The sequence below is a fragment of the Taudactylus pleione genome, unplaced genomic scaffold (genome assembly GCF_031769625.1).
Source record: "Taudactylus pleione unplaced genomic scaffold, aTauple2 ptg000123l, whole genome shotgun sequence".
Taxonomy (NCBI): domain Eukaryota; kingdom Metazoa; phylum Chordata; class Amphibia; order Anura; family Myobatrachidae; genus Taudactylus; species Taudactylus pleione.
The window spans coordinates 49,408-67,083 of NW_028284525.1; the positions used below are offsets into that span (position 1 = coordinate 49,408).

The 17,676-nt window shown below is 47.4% G+C and overlaps 1 protein-coding gene across 1 annotated transcript in view; it reads right to left on the reverse strand.

Moving 5' to 3' along the window:
* Positions 1-239: 239 nt before the first annotated feature.
* Positions 240-17,676, reverse strand: part of LOC148523980 (ICOS ligand-like) — a 206,253-nt gene continuing 188,816 nt past the window's right edge. Inside the window, exons 6-7 of the mRNA XM_088472446.1 lie at positions 470-509; positions 240-356 (exon numbers count right to left, since the gene is read on the reverse strand). Coding sequence (XP_088328572.1) covers positions 335-356; positions 470-509 — 62 coding nt within the window. The 3' untranslated portion in view covers positions 240-334. The remainder of the gene's footprint in view (positions 357-469; positions 510-17,676) is intronic.

Below are 17,676 nucleotides of genomic sequence, written 5' to 3' on the forward strand. Positions count from 1 at the left end.
ATGTAACTTCTGCCCTTTAATGCTTCAGTCCTCTCCATAACTAGTTCTCCATAAGTTATTTTATTACTCCATGCTATCTCAATTTCTTTCCATTAATTACTCCTTATAAATCTCTTCTAAGAAGATTATTTCCAATGTTATCTGTTTGGCCAATGAGAAAGTTGAAAGGACATTTCCCAGTATAACATCCCAGGATTCAGTACTTCCATCACAAATCCCATTGTGAAATACATGGTGGGTGGCCAGCCAGTCACTGTAACATGCCACTCGTTGTTATGATCCAATGTTCCAGGACCATATTGACAAGATGATCATTGCTTCTAAGAGGAACTTTTCAGCCATTTATTTCCGAGAAACTGGAAAGGAAAATAGAGCTATATTGAGTATGACCATAGAGGAAGACAGACACAGAGGTCAGGACCAGGATGTATAGAGTCATTATCATTGATTACATTGTGGTTAAACTTACCGCACACATCCTTGTTGGTATTGTGGCCGGTGGTCAGAGTCTGGAAATATAGAATACTTCTGTTTGTATTAAATATATCATTCCATCAAAACCAATTCTTATGCTGGCCATACATCAGGCATCTATGGGGGCAATTCCCTGTTCTGCCAATGGCTGGGCCAGGTGATCATCAAAATCCAACATGTTGGACAATCTCTATTAGCTAATTCTGGCCCAAAAATTATCAGAACTAGCGAGTCAGGGATTTTTAACATGGAGTATTTTGCAGATCCATCAAGAGATCGCTGATCATTGAAGCCCGCTGATTGGCAGACCGGATTGCTGAATGTCCGACTAGATGTATGGCCGCATTAGGCAACAGCAAAGACTGAATACAGATTTACAAAGAATGCCGTAAATGGTCACGTATATGTAAGTGCAAAGCTGTGGAAACCGCATGTGATTATTACACAGTTGTAAGACAGAATTCCATAACTGACCCAGTAAGTACTTTCTGCACCTACATTCATGGGATACTGGGGCTTGCAAAAAATACACCTAATGGACTGGTGACCAGACAGAACAGGGACTAAACAGCTGGGTCAGTAACTGGTGACCAGACAGAACAGGGACTAAACATCTGGGTCAGTAACTGGTGACCAGACAGAACAGGGACTAAACATCTGGGTCAGTAACTGGTGACCAGACAGAACAGGGACTAAACATCTGGGTCTGTAACTGGTGACCAGACAGAACAGGGACTAAACAGCTGGGTCAGTAACTGGTGACCAGACAGAACAGGGACTAAACAGCTGGGTCAGTAACTGGTGACCAGACAGAACAGGGACTAAACATCTGGGCCAGTAACTGGTGACCAGACAGAACAGGGACTAAACAGCTGGGTCAGTAACTGGTGACCAGACAGAACAGGGACTAAACAGCTGGGTCAGTAACTGGTGACCAGACAGAACAGGGACTAAACATTTGGGTCAGTAACTGGTGACCAGACAGAATAGGGACTAAACATTTGGGTGAGTAACTAATGACCAGACAGCAGAGGGACTAAACAGCTGGGTCAGTAACTGGTGACCAGACAGAACAGGGACTAAACAGCTGGGTCAGTAACTGGTGACCAGACAGAACAGGGACTAAACATTTGGGTCAGTAACTGGTGACCAGACAGAATAGGGACTAAACATTTGGGTGAGTAACTAATGACCAGACAGCAGAGGGACTAAACAGCTGGGTCAGTAACTGGTGACCAGACAGAACAGGGACTAAACATCTGGGTCAGTAACTGGTTACCAGACAGAACAGGGACTAAACATCTGGGTCAGTAACTGGTGACCAGACAGAACAGGGACTAAACAGCTGGGTCAGTAACTGGTGACCAGACAGAATAGGTACTAAACAGCTGGGTCAGTAACTGATGACCAGACAGAACAGGGACTAAACATCTGGGTCAGTAACTGGTGACCAGACAGAATAGGGACTAAACATTTGGGTCAGTAACTGGTGACCAAACAGCAGAGGGACTAAACAGCTGGGTCAGTAACTGGTGACCAAACAGCAGAGGGACTAAACAGCTGGGTCAGTAACTGGTGACCAGACAAAACAGGGACTAAACAGCTGGGTCAGTAACTGGTGACCAGAGAGAACAGGGACCAAACAGCCGGGTCAGTAACTGGTGACCAGACAGAACAGGGACTAAGCAGCTGGGTCAGTAACTGGTGACCAGACAGAGAAGGGACTAAACAGCCGGGTCAGTAACTGGTGACCAGGCAGAACAGACAGATCCCCATAATGACACCAGCAACTTTGTGGCCACCCATATAAAAGTGGGGGAGTTCTCGCTTTCATTTTATGTGGCGCCCTTAGCAGCTATTGACTATCTCTCAGAACTACGGAAAAAATAATTTTCCATAGATCGGGAGGGGCACTTTGTGCCCTATCTCCCCCTACAGGGCTGTACATGCCTGGGGGCATTCTGTCTTGGAAGAAGGGAGTCTCCTCTTTGAAATGATGTGCCTCTTCCCTTAGTAGTTATCATCTGGTGATCACCAGAGAGTAAAGGAAACAGTGCACAGAAGATCAAACTTTCCACAGATGGGGGGGATCTAAAGCCCATTATCTCCCCTATCTTGTGTCAAATAAAATCCCAAATGTAATACAGTAGGCTGCCTGGCTTATACAGTGGTCGGCCATGTACGGCTCCCGTACTCTTCCTACATGTAATACAGTAGGCTGCCTGGCTTATACAATGGTCGGCCATGTACGGCTCCCATATTATTCCTACATGTAATACAGTAGGCTGCCTGGCTTATACAATGGTTGGCCATGTACGGCTCCCATATTCTTCCTACATGTAATACAGTATACTGCCTGGCTTAGACAATGGTCGGCCATGTACTGCTCCCATATTCTTCCTACATGTAATACAGTAGGCTGCCTGGCTTATACAGTGGTCGGCCATGTACTGCTCCCGTATTCTTCTTACATGTAATACAGTAGGCTGCCTGGCTTATACAATGGTCGTCCATGTACTGCTCCCGTATTCTTCCTACATGTAATACAGTAGGCTGCCTGGCTTATACAATGGTCGGCCATGTACGTCTCCCTTATTATTCCTATATGTAATACAGTAGGCTGCCTGGCTTATACAGTGGTCGTCCATATACGGCTCCCATATTCTTCCTACATGTAATACAGTAGGCTGCCTGGCTTATACAATGGTCGGCCATGTACGGCTCCCATATTCTTCCTACATGTAATGCAGTAGGCTGCCAGGCTTATACAGTGGTCGGCCATGTACGGCTCCCGTATTCTTCCTACATGTAATATAGTAGGCTGCCTGGCTTATACAATGGTCGGCCATGTACGGCTCCCATATTATTCCTACATGTAATACAGTAGGCTGCTTGGCTTATACAGTGGTCGGCCATGTACTGCTCCCATATTCTTCCTACATGTAATACAGTAGGCTGCCTGGCTTATACAATGGCCGGCCATGTACAGCTCCCGTATTCTTCCTACATGTAATGCAGTAGGCTGCCCGGCTTATACAGTGGTCGGCCATGTACAGCTCCCGTATTCTTCCTACATGTAATGCAGTAGGCTGCCTGGCTTATACAATGGCCGGCCATGTACAGCTCCCGTATTCTTCCTACATGTAATGCAGTAGGCTGCCCGGCTTATACAATGGCCGGCCATGTACAGCTCCCGTATTCTTCCTACATGTAATGCAGTAGGCTGCCCGGCTTATACAATGCTCAGCCATGTACTGCTCCCGTATTCTTCCTACATGTAATACAGTAGGCTGCCTGGCTTATACAATGGTCGGCCATGTACTGCTCCCATATTCTTCCTACATGTAATGCAGTAGGCTGCCTGGCTTATACAATGGTCGGCCATGTACTGCACCCATATTCTTCCTACATGTAATACAGTAGGCTGTCTGGCTTATACAGTGGTCGGCCATCTACTGCTCCCGTATCCTTCCTACAAGAAATACAGTAGGCTGCCTGGCTTATACAATGGTCGGCCATGTACGGCTCCCGTATTCTTCCTACATGTAATACAGTAGGCTGCCCGGCTTATACAATGGTCGGCCATGTACTGCTCCCGTATTCTTCCTACATGTAATACAGTAGGCTGCCCGGCTTATACAATGGTCGGCCATGTACGGCTCCCTTATTATTCCTATATGTAATACAGTAGGCTGCCTGGCTTATACAGTGGTCGTCCATATACGGCTCCCATATTATTCCTACATGTAATACAGTAGGCTGTCTGGCTTATACAGTGGTCGGCCATGTACTGCTCCCATATTCTTCCTACATGTAATACAGTAGGCTGCCTGGCTTATACAATGGTCGGCCATGTACTGCTCCCGTATTCTTCCTACATGTAATACAGTAGGCTGCCTGGCTTATACAGTGGTCGGCCATGTACAGCTCCCGTATTCTTCCTACATGTAATGCAGTAGGCTGCCTGGCTTATACAATGGCCGGCCATGTACAGCTCCCGTGTTCTTCCTACATGTAATGCAGTAGGCTGCCCGGCTTATACAATGGCCGGCCATGTACAGCTCCCGTATTCTTCCTACATGTAATGCAGTAGGCTGCCCGGCTTATACAATGGTCGGCCATGTACGGCTCCCGTATTCTTCCTACATGTAATGCACAAGGCTCTCCGGCTTATACAGTGGTCGGCCATGTACTGCCCCCGTATTCTTCCTACATGTAATACAGTAGGCTGCCTGGCTTATACAATGGTCGGCCATGTACTGCTCCCGTATTCTTCCTACATGTAATACAGTAGGCTGCCTGGCTTATAAAATGGTTGGCCATGTACTGCTCCCATATTATTCCTACATGTAATGCAGTAGGCTGTCCGGTTTATACAATGGTCGGCCATGTACGGCTCCCATATTATTCCTACATGTAATACAGTAGGCTGCCTGACTTATACAATGATCGGCCATGTACGGATCCCATATTATTCCTACATGTAATGCAGTAGGCTGTCCGTTTTATACAATGGTCGGCCATGTACGGCTCCCATATTATTCCTACATGTAATACAGGAGGCTGCCTGACTTATACAGTGGTCGGCCATGTACTGCTCCCGTATTCTTCCTACATGTAATGCAGTAGGCTGCCTGGCTTATACTATGGTAGGCCATGTACTGTTCCCATATCCTTCCTACATGTAATGCAGTAGGCTGCCTGGCTTATACAATGGTCGGCCATGTACTGCTCGCATATTACTCCTACATGTAATACAGTAGGCTGCCTGGCTTATACAATGGTCGGCCATGTACGGCTCCCGTATTCTTCCTACATGTAATGCAGTAGGCTGCCTGGCTTACACAATGGTCGGCCATGTACTGCTCGCATATTATTCCTACATGTAATACAGTAGGCTGCCTGGCTTATACAATGGTCGGCCATGTACGGCTCCCGTATTCTTCCTACATGTAATGCAGTAGGCTGCCTGGCTTATACAATGGTCAGCCATGTACGGCTCCCATATACTTCCTACATGTAATACAGTAGGCTGCCTGGCTTATACAGTGGTCGGCCATGTACGGCTCCCGTATTCTTCCTACAAGTAATGCAGTAGGCTGCCCGGCTTATACAATGGTCGGCCATGTACTGCTCCCGTATTCTTCTACATGTAATACAGTACGCTGCCTGGCTTATACAATGGTCGGCCATGTACGGCTCCCGTATTCTTCCTACATGTAATGCAGTAGGCTACCTGGCTTATACAGTGGTCGGCCATGTACGGCTCCCGTATTCTTCCTACATGTAATACAGTAGGCTGCCTGGCTTATACAATGATCGGCCATGTACGGCTCCCATATTCTTCCTACATGTAATACAGTAGGCTGCCTGGCTTATACAATGGTCGGCCATCTACGGCTCCCATATTCTTCCTACATGTAATACAGTAGGCTGCCTGGCTTATACAATGGTCGGCCATGTACTGCTCCCATATTCTTCCTACGTGTAATGCAGTAGGCTGCCTGGCTTATACAATGGTCGGCCATGTACTGCTCGCATATTATTCCTACATGTAATACAGTAGGCTGCCTGGCTTATACAATGGTCGGCCATGTATGGCTCCCGTATTCCTCCTACATGTAATACAGTAGGCTGCCTGGCTTATACAGTGGTCGGCCATGTACGGCTCCCGTATTCTTCCTACATGTATTGCAGTAGGCTGCCTGGCTTATACAATGGTCAGCCATGTACGGCTCCCATATACTTCCTACATGTAATACAGTAGGCTGCCCGGCTTATACAGTGGTCGGCCATGTACGGCTCCCGTATTCTTCCTACATGTAATGCAGTAGGCTGCCCGGCTTATACAATGGTCGGCCATGTACTGCTCCCGTATTCTTCTACATGTAATACAGTAGGCTGCCTGGCTTATACAATGGTCGGCCATCTACGGCTCCCATATTCTTGCTACATGTAATACAGTAGGCTGCCTGGCTTATACAATGGTCGGCCATGTACGGCTCCCGTATTCTTCCTACATGTAATGCAGTAGGCTGCCTGGCTTATACAGTGGTCGGCCATGTACGGCTCCGGTATTCTTCCTACATGTAATGCAGTAGGCTGCCTGGCTTATACAGTGGTCGGCCAAGTACTGCTCCCATATTATTCCTACATGTAATACAGTAGGCTGCCTGGCTTATACAGTGGTCGGCCATGTACTGCTTCCATATTATTCCTACATGTAATACAGTAGGCTGCCTGGCTTATACAATGGTCGGCCATGTACTGCTCCCGTATTCTTCCTACATATAATACAGTAGGCTGCCTGGCTTATACAATGGTCGTCCATGTACGGCTCCAGTATTCTTCCTACATGTAATGCAGTAGGCTGCCTGGCTTATACAATGGTCGTCCATGTACGGCTCCCGTATTCTTCCTACATGTAATGCAGTAGGCTGCCTGGTTTATACAGTGGTCGGCCATGTACGGCTCCCATATTATTCCTACATGTAATACAGTAGGCTGCCAGGCTTATACAGTGGTCGGCCATGTACGGCTCCCACATTCTTCCTACATGTAATACAGTAGGCTGCCAGGCTTATACAATGGTCGGCCATGTACTGCTCCCATATTATTCCTACATGTAATACAGTAGGCTGCCTGGCTAATACAATGGTCGGCCATGTACAGCCCCATATTCTTCTTACATGTAATGCAGTAGGCTGCCTGGCTTATACAATGATCGGCCATGTACGGCTCCCTTATTATTCCTACATGTAATGCAGTAGGCTGCCTGGCTTATACAATGGTCGGCCATGTACGGCTCCCATATTCTTCCTACATGTAATGCAGTAGGCTGCCTGGTATATACAGTGATCGGCCATGTATGGCTCCCAAATTCTTCCTACATGTAATGCAGTAGGCTTCCTGGCTTATACAGTGGTCGGCCAGGTACGGCTCCCGTATTCTTCCTACATGTAATGCAGTAGGCTGCCTGGCTTATACAATGGTCGGCCATGTACGGCTCCCGTATTCTTCATACATGTAATACAGTAGGCTGCCCGGCTTATACAATGGTCGGCCATGTACTGCTCCCATATTCTTCCTAAATGTAATACAGTAGGCTGCCTGGCTTATACAATTGTCTGCCATGTACGGCTCCCGTATTCTTCCTATATGTAATACAGTAGGCTGCCTGGCTTATACAATGGTCGGCCTTGTACGGCTCCCGTATTCTTCCTTCATGTAATACAGTACGCTGCCTGGCTTATACAATGGTCGGCCATGTACTGCTCCCGTATTCATCCTACATGTAATGCAGTAGGCTGCCTGGTTTTTACAGTGGTCGGCTGTGTACTGCTCCCATATTCAGTAGGCTGCCTGGCTTATACAATGGTCGTCCATGTTCTGCTCCCGTATTCTTCTTACATATAATACAGTAGGCTGTCTGCCTTATACAGTGGTCGGCCATGTATGGTCCCACATTCTTCCTACATGTAATACAGTAAGCTGCCTGGCTTATACAATTGTCGGCCATGTATGGTCCCACATTCTACCTACATGTAATGCAGTAGGCTGCCTGGCTTATACAATGGTTGGCCATGTACGGCTCCCACATTCCTCCTACATGTAATACAGTAGGCTGCCTGTCTTATACAGTGGTCGGCCATGTACGGCTCTCAAATTCTTCCTACATGTAATGCAGTAGGCTGCCTGGCTTATACAGTGGTCGGCCATGTAAGGCTCCCGTATTCTTCCTACATGTAATACAGTAGGCTGCCTGGCTTATACAATGGTCGGCCATGTACTGCTCCCGTATTCTTCCTACATATAATACAGTAGACGGCCTGGCTTATACAATGGTCGTCCATGTACGGCTCCCGTATTCTTCCTACATGTAATGCAGTAGGCTGCCTGGCTTATACAATGGTCGTCCATGTACGGCTCCCGTATTCTTCCTACATGAAATGCAGTAGGCTGCCTGGCTTATACAGTGGTCGGCCATGTACTGCTCTCATATTATTCCTACATGTAATACAGTTGGCTGCCTGGCTTATACAGTGATCGTCCATGAACTGCTCCCATATTCTTCCTACATGTAATACAGTAGGCTGCCTGGCTTATAAAATGGTTGGCCATGTACTGCTCCCATATTATTCCTACATGTAATGCGGTAGGCTGTCCGGTTTATACAATGGTCGGCCATGTACGGCTCCCATATTATTCCTACATGTAATGCAGTAGGCTGCCTGACTTATACAATGATCGGCCATGTACGGCTCCCATATTATTCCTACATGTAATGCAGTAGGCTGTCCGGTTTATACAATGGTCGGCCATGTACGGCTCCCATATTATTCCTACATGTAATACAGGAGGCTGCCTGACTTATACAGTGGTCGGCCATGTACTGCTCCCGTATTCTTCCTACATGTAATACAGTAGGCTGCCTGGCTTATACTATGGTCGGCCATGTACTGCTCCCATATTCTTCCTACATGTAATGCAGTAGGCTGCCTGGCTTATACAATGGTCGGCCATGTACTGCTCACATATTATTCCTACATGTAATACAGTAGGCTGCCTGGCTTATACAATGGTTGGCCATGTATGGCTCCCGTATTCTTCCTACATGTAATACAGTAGGCTGCCTGGCTTATACAATGGTCGGCCATGTACGGCTCCCGTATTGTTCCTACATGTAATGCAGTAGGCTGCCTGGCTTATACAATGGTCAGCCATGTACGGCTCCCATATACTTCCTACATGTAATACAGTAGGCTGCCCGGATTATACAGTGGTGGGCCATGTACGGCTCCCGTATTCTTCCTACATGTAATGCAGTAGGCTGCCCGGCTTATACAATGGTCGGCCATGTACTGCTCCCATATTCTTCTACATGTAATACAGTACACTGCCTGGCTTATACAATGGTCGGCCATGTACGGCTCCCGTATTCTTCCTACATGTAATGCAGTAGGCTGCCTGGCTTATACAGTGGTCGGCCATGTACGGCTCCCGTATTCTTCCTACATGTAATACAGTAGGCTGCCTGGCTTATACAATGATTGGCCATGTACGGCTCCCATATTCTTCCTACATGTAATACAGTAGGCTGCCTGGCTTATACAATGGTCGGCCATCTACGGCTCCCATATTCTTCCTACATGTAACGCAGTAGGCTGCCTGGCTTATACAGTGGTTTGCCATGTACTGCTCCCATATTATTCCTACATGTAATACAGTAGGCTGCCTGGCTTATACAGTGGTCGGCCATGTACTGCTTCCATATTATTCCTACATGTAATACAGTAGGCTGCCTGGCTTATACAATGGTCGGCCATGTACTGCTCCCGTATTCTTCCTACATATAATACAGTAGGCTGGCTGGCTTATACAATGGTCGTCCATGTACGGCTCCAGTATTCTTCCTACATGTAATGCAGTAGGCTGCCTGGCTTATACAATGGTCGTCCATGTACGGCTCCCGTATTCTTCCTACATGTAATGCAGTAGGCTGCCTGGTTTATACAGTGGTCGGCCATGTACGGCTCCCATATTATTCCTACATGTAATACTGTAGGCTGCCAGGCTTATACAGTGGTCGGCTATGTATGGCTCCCACATTCTTCCTACATGTAATACAGTAGGCTGCCAGGCTTATACAATGGTCGGCCATGTACTGCTCCCATATTATTCCTACATGTAATACAGTAGGCTGCCTGGCTAATACAATGGTTGGCCATGTACGGCCCCATATTCTTCTTACATGTAATGCAGTAGTCTGCCTGGCTTTTACAATGGTCGGCCATGTACGGCTCCCGTATTATTCCTACATGTAATGCAGTAGGCTGCCTGGCTTATACAATGGTCGGCAATGTACGGCTCCCATATTCTTCATACATGTAATGCAGTAGGCTGCCTGGCTTATACAATGGTCGGCCATGTACGGCTCCCATATTCTTCCTACATGTAATACAGTAGGCTGCCTGGCATATACAGTGATCGGCCATGTATGGCTCCCAAATTCTTCCTACATGTAATGCAGTAGGCTTCCTGGCTTATACAGTGGTCGGCCAGGTACAGCTCCCGTATTCTTCCTACATGTAATACAGTACGCTGCCCGGCATATACAATGGTCGGCCATGTACTGCTCCCATATTCTTCCTACATGTAATACAGTAGGCTGCCTGGCTTATACAATTGTCGGCCATGTACAGCTCCCGTATTCTTCCTACATGTAATACAGTAGGCTGCCCGGCTTATACAATGGTCGGCCATGTACGGCTCCCTTATTATTCCTATATGTAATACAGTAGGCTGCCTGGCTTATACAGTGGTCGTCCATATACGGCTCCCATATTCTTCCTACATGTAATACAGTAGGCTGCCTGGCTTATACAATGGTCGGCCATGTACGGCTCCCATATTCTTCCTACATGTAATGCAGTAGGCTGCCTGGCTTATACAATGGTCGTCCATGTACGGCTCCCGTATTCTTCCTACATGAAATGCAGTAGGCTGCCTGGCTTATACAGTGGTCGGCCATGTACTGCTCTCATATTATTCCTACATGTAATACAGTTGGCTGCCTGGCTTATACAGTGATCGTCCATGAACTGCTCCCATATTCTTCCTACATGTAATACAGTAGGCTGCCTGGCTTATAAAATGGTTGGCCATGTACTGCTCCCATATTATTCCTACATGTAATGCGGTAGGCTGTGCGGTTTATACAATGGTCGGCCATGTCCGGCTCCCATATTATTCCTACATGTAATGCAGTAGGCTGCCTGACTTATACAATGATCGGCCATGTACGGCTCCCATATTATTCCTACATGTAATGCAGTAGGCTGTCCGGTTTATACAATGGTCGGCCATGTACGGCTCCCATATTATTCCTACATGTAATACAGGAGGCTGCCTGACTTATACAGTGGTCGGCCATGTACTGCTCCCGTATTCTTCCTACATGTAATACAGTAGGCTGCCTGGCTTATACTATGGTCGGCCATGTACTGCTCCCATATTCTTCCTACATGTAATGCAGTAGGCTGCCTGGCTTATACAATGGTCGGCCATGTACTGCTCGCATATTATTCCTACATGTAATACAGTAGGCTGCCTGGCTTATACAATGGTCGGCCATGTATGGCTCCCGTATTCTTCCTACATGTAATACAGTAGGCTGCCTGGCTTATACAATGGTCGGCCATGTACGGCTCCCGTATTCTTCCTACATGTAATGCAGTAGGCTGCCTGGCTTATACAATGGTCAGCCATGTACGGCTCCCATATACTTCCTACATGTAATACAGTAGGCTGCCCGGATTATACAGTGGTGGGCCATGTACGGCTCCCGTATTCTTCCTACATGTAATGCAGTAGGCTGCCCGGCTTATACAATGGTCGGCCATGTACTGCTCCCATATTCTTCTACATGTAATACAGTACACTGCCTGGCTTATACAATGGTCGGCCATGTACGGCTCCCGTATTCTTCCTACATGTAATGCAGTAGGCTGCCTGGCTTATACAGTTGTCGGCCATGTACGGCTCCCGTATTCTTCCTACATGTAATACAGTAGGCTGCCTGGCTTATACAATGATTGGCCATGTACGGCTCCCATATTCTTCCTACATGTAATACAGTAGGCTGCCTGGCTTATACAATGGTCGGCCATCTACGGCTCCCATATTCTTCCTACATGTAATACAGTAGGCTGCCTGGCTTATACAATGGTCGGCCATGTACGGCTCCCGTATTCTTCCTACATGTAATGCAGTAGGCTGCATGGCTTATACAATGGTCGGCCATGTACGGCTCCCATATTATTCCTACATGTAATACAGTAGGCTGCCTGGCTTATACAATGGTTGGCCATGTACGGCTCCCATATTCTTCCTACATGTAATACAGTATAATGCCTGGCTTATACAATGGTTGGCCATGTACTGCTCCCATATTCTTCCTACATGTAATACAGTAGGCTGCCTGGCTTATACAGTGGTCAGCCATGTACTGCTCCCGTATTCTTCTTACATGTAATACAGTAGGCTGCCTGGCTTATACAATGGTCATCCATGTACTGCTCCCGTATTCTTCCTACATGTAATACAGTAGGCTGCCCGGCTTATACAATGGTCGGCCATGTACTGCTCCCGTATTCTTCCTACATGTAATACAGTAGGCTGCCCGGCTTATACAATGGTCGGCCATGTACGGCTCCCTTATTATTCCTATATGTAATACAGTAGGCTGCCTGGCTTATACAGTGGTCGTCCATATACGGCTCCCATATTCTTCCTACATGTAATACAGTAGGCTGCCTGGCTTATACAATGGTCGGCCATGTACGGCTCCCATATTCTTCCTACATGTAATGCAGTAGGCTGCCAGGCTTATACAGTGGTCGGCCATGTACGGCTCCCGTATTCTTCCTACATGTAATATAGTAGGATGCCTTGCTTATACAAGGGTCGGCCATGTACGGCTCCCATATTATTCCTACATGTAATACAGTAGGCTGCCTGGCTTATACAGTGGTCGGCCATGTACTGCTCCCATATTCTTCCTACATGTAATACAGTAGGCTGCCTGGCTTATACAATGGTCGGCCATGTACTGCTCCCGTATTCTTCCTACATGTAATACAGTAGGCTGCCTGGCTTATACAGTGGTCGGCCATGTACAGCTCCCGTATTCTTCCTACATGTAATGCAGTAGGCTGCCTGGCTTATACAATGGCCGGCCATGTACAGCTCCCGTATTCTTCCTACATGTAATGCAGTAGGCTGCCCGGCTTATACAATGGCCGGCCATGTACAGCTCCCGTATTCTTCCTACATGTAATGCAGTAGGCTGCCCGGCTTATACAATGCTCAGCCATGTACTGCTCCCGTATTCTTCCTACATGTAATACAGTAGGCTGCCTGGCTTATACAATGGTCGGCCATGTACTGCTCCCATATTCTTCCTACATGTAATGCAGTAGGCTGCCTGGCTTATACAATGGTCGGCCATGTACTGCACCCATATTCTTCCTACATGTAATACAGTAGGCTGTCTGGCTTATACAGTGGTCGGCCATCTACTGCTCCCATATCCTTCCTACAAGAAATACAGTAGGCTGCCTGGCTTATACAATGGTCGGCCATGTACGGCTCCCGTATTCTTCCTACATGTAATACAGTAGGCTGCCCGGCTTATACAATGGTCGGGCATGTACTGCTCCCGTATTCTTCCTACATGTAATACAGTAGGCTGCCCGGCTTATACAATGGTCGGCCATGTACGGCTCCCTTATTATTCCTATATGTAATACAGTAGGCTGCCTGGCTTATACAGTGGTCGTCCATATACGGCTCCCATATTCTTTCATACATGTAATACAGTAGGCTGCCTGGCTTATACAATGGTCGGCCATGTACGGCTCCCATATTCTTCCTACATGTAATGCAGTAGGCTGCCAGGCTTATACAGTGGTCGGCCATGTACGGCTCCCGTATTCTTCCTACATGTAATATAGTAGGATGCCTGGCTTATACAAGGGTCGGCCATGTACGGCTCCCATATTATTCCTACATGTAATACAGTAGGCTGTCTGGCTTATACAGTGGTCGGCCATGTACTGCTCCCATATTCTTCCTACATGTAATACAGTAGGCTGCCTGGCTTATACAATGGTCGGCCATGTACTGCTCCCGTATTCTTCCTACATGTAATACAGTAGGCTGCCTGGCTTATACAGTGGTCGGCCATGTACAGCTCCCGTATTCTTCCTACATGTAATGCAGTAGGCTGCCTGGCTTATACAATGGCCGGCCATGTACAGCTCCCATGTTCTTCCTACATGTAATGCAGTAGGCTGCCCGGCTTATACAATGGCCGGCCATGTACAGCTCCCGTATTCTTCCTACATGTAATGCAGTAGGCTGCCCGGCTTATACAATGGTCGGCCATGTACGGCTCCCGTATTCTTCCTACATGTAATGCACTAGGCTCTCCGGCTTATACAGTGGTCGGCCATGTACTGCCCCCGTATTCTTCCTACATGTAATACAGTAGGCTGCCTGGCTTATACAATGGTCGGCCATGTACTGCTCCCGTATTCTTCCTACATGTAATACAGTAGGCTGCCTGGCTTATAAAATGCTTGGCCATGTACTGCTCCCATATTATTCCTACATGTAATGCAGTAGGCTGTCCGGTTTATACAATGGTCGGCCATGTACGGCTCCCATATTATTCCTACATGTAATACAGTAGGCTGCCTGACTTATACAATGATCGGCCATGTACGGATCCCATATTATTCCTACATGTAATGCAGTAGGCTGTCCGTTTTATACAATGGTCGGCCATGTACGGCTCCCATATTATTCCTACATGTAATACAGGAGGCTGCCTGACTTATACAGTGGTCGGCCATGTACTGCTCCCGTATTCTTCCTACATGTAATGCAGTAGGCTGCCTGGCTTATACTATGGTAGGCCATGTACTGTTCCCATATCCTTCCTACATGTAATGCAGTAGGCTGCCTGGCTTATACAATGGTCGGCCATGTACTGCTCGCATATTACTCCTACATGTAATACAGTAGGCTGCCTGGCTTATACAATGGTCGGCCATGTACGGCTCCCGTATTCTTCCTACATGTAATGCAGTAGGCTGCCTGGCTTACACAATGGTCGGCCATGTACTGCTCGCATATTATTCCTACATGTAATACAGTAGGCTGCCTGGCTTATACAATGGTCGGCCATGTACGGCTCCCGTATTCTTCCTACATGTAATGCAGTAGGCTGCCTGGCTTATACAATGGTCGGCCATGTACGGCTCCCATATACTTCCTACATGTAATACAGTAGGCTGCCTGGCTTATACAGTGGTCGGCCATGTACGGCTCCCGTATTCTTCCTACAAGTAATGCAGTAGGCTGCCCGGCTTATACAATGGTCGGCCATGTACTGCTCCCGTATTCTTCTACATGTAATACAGTACGCTGCCTGGCTTATACAATGGTCGGCCATGTACGGCTCCCGTATTCTTCCTACATGTAATGCAGTAGGCTACCTGGCTTATACAGTGGTCGGCCATGTACGGCTCCCGTATTCTTCCTACATGTAATACAGTAGGCTGCCTGGCTTATACAATGATCGGCCATGTACGGCTCCCATATTCTACCTACATGTAATACAGTAGGCTGCCTGGCTTATACAATGGTCGGCCATCTACGGCTCCCATATTCTTCCTACATGTAATACAGTAGGCTGCCTGGCTTATACAATGGTCGGCCATGTACTGCTCCCATATTCTTCCTACGTGTAATGCAGTAGGCTGCCTGGCTTATACAATGGTCGGCCATGTACTGCTCGCATATTATTCCTACATGTAATACAGTAGGCTGCCTGGCTTATACAATGGTCGGCCATGTATGGCTCCCGTATTCCTCCTACATGTAATACAGTAGGCTGCCTGGCTTATACAATGGTCGGCCATGTACGGCTCCCGTATTCTTCCTACATGTATTGCAGTAGGCTGCCTGGCTTATACAATGGTCAGCCATGTACGGCTCCCATATACTTCCTACATGTAATACAGTAGGCTGCCCGGCTTATACAGTGGTCGGCCATGTACGGCTCCCGTATTCTTCCTACATGTAATGCAGTAGGCTGCCCGGCTTATACAATGGTCGGCCATGTACTGCTCCCGTATTCTTCTACATGTAATACAGTAGGTTGCCTGGCTTATACAATGGTCGGCCATCTACGGCTCCCATATTCTTGCTACATGTAATACAGTAGGCTGCCTGGCTTATACAATGGTCGGCCATGTACGGCTCCCGTATTCTTCCTACATGTAATGCAGTAGGCTGCCTGGCTTATACAGTGGTCGGCCATGTACGGCTCCGGTATTCTTCCTACATGTAATGCAGTAGGCTGCCTGGCTTATACAGTGGTCGGCCAAGTACTGCTCCCATATTATTCCTACATGTAATACAGTAGGCTGCCTGGCTTATACAGTGGTCGGCCATGTACTGCTTCCATATTATTCCTACATGTAATACAGTAGGCTGCCTGGCTTATACAATGGTCGGCCATGTACTGCTCCCGTATTCTTCCTACATATAATACAGTAGGCTGCCTGGCTTATACAATGGTCGTCCATGTACGGCTCCAGTATTCTTCCTACATGTAATGCAGTAGGCTGCCTGGCTTATACAATGGTCGTCCATGTACGGCTCCCGTATTCTTCCTACATGTAATGCAGTAGGCTGCCTGGTTTATACAGTGGTCGGCCATGTACGGCTCCCATATTATTCCTACATGTAATACAGTAGGCTGCCAGGCTTATACAGTGGTCGGCCATGTACGGCTCCCACATTCTTCCTACATGTAATACAGTAGGCTGCCAGGCTTATACAATGGTCGGCCATGTACTGCTCCCATATTATTCCTACATGTAATACAGTAGGCTGCCTGGCTAATACAATGGTCGGCCATGTACAGCCCCATATTCTTCTTACATGTAATGCAGTAGGCTGCCTGGCTTATACAATGATCGGCCATGTACGGCTCCCTTATTATTCCTACATGTAATGCAGTAGGCTGCCTGGCTTATACAATGGTCGGCCATGTACGGCTCCCATATTCTTCCTACATGTAATGCAGTAGGCTGCCTGGTATATACAGTGATCGGCCATGTATGGCTCCCAAATTCTTCCTACATGTAATGCAGTAGGCTTCCTGGCTTATACAGTGGTCGGCCAGGTACGGCTCCCGTATTCTTCCTACATGTAATGCAGTAGGCTGCCTGGCTTATACAATGGTCGGCCATGTACGGCTCCCGTATTCTTCATACATGTAATACAGTAGGCTGCCCGGCTTATACAATGGTCGGCCATGTACTGCTCCCATATTCTTCCTAAATGTAATACAGTAGGCTGCCTGGCTTATACAATTGTCTGCCATGTACGGCTCCCGTATTCTTCCTATATGTAATACAGTAGGCTGCCTGGCTTATACAATGGTCGGCCTTGTACGGCTCCCGTATTCTTCCTTCATGTAATACAGTACGCTGCCTGGCTTATACAATGGTCGGCCATGTACTGCTCCCGTATTCATCCTACATGTAATGCAGTAGGCTGCCTGGTTTTTACAGTGGTCGGCTGTGTACTGCTCCCATATTCAGTAGGCTGCCTGGCTTATACAAT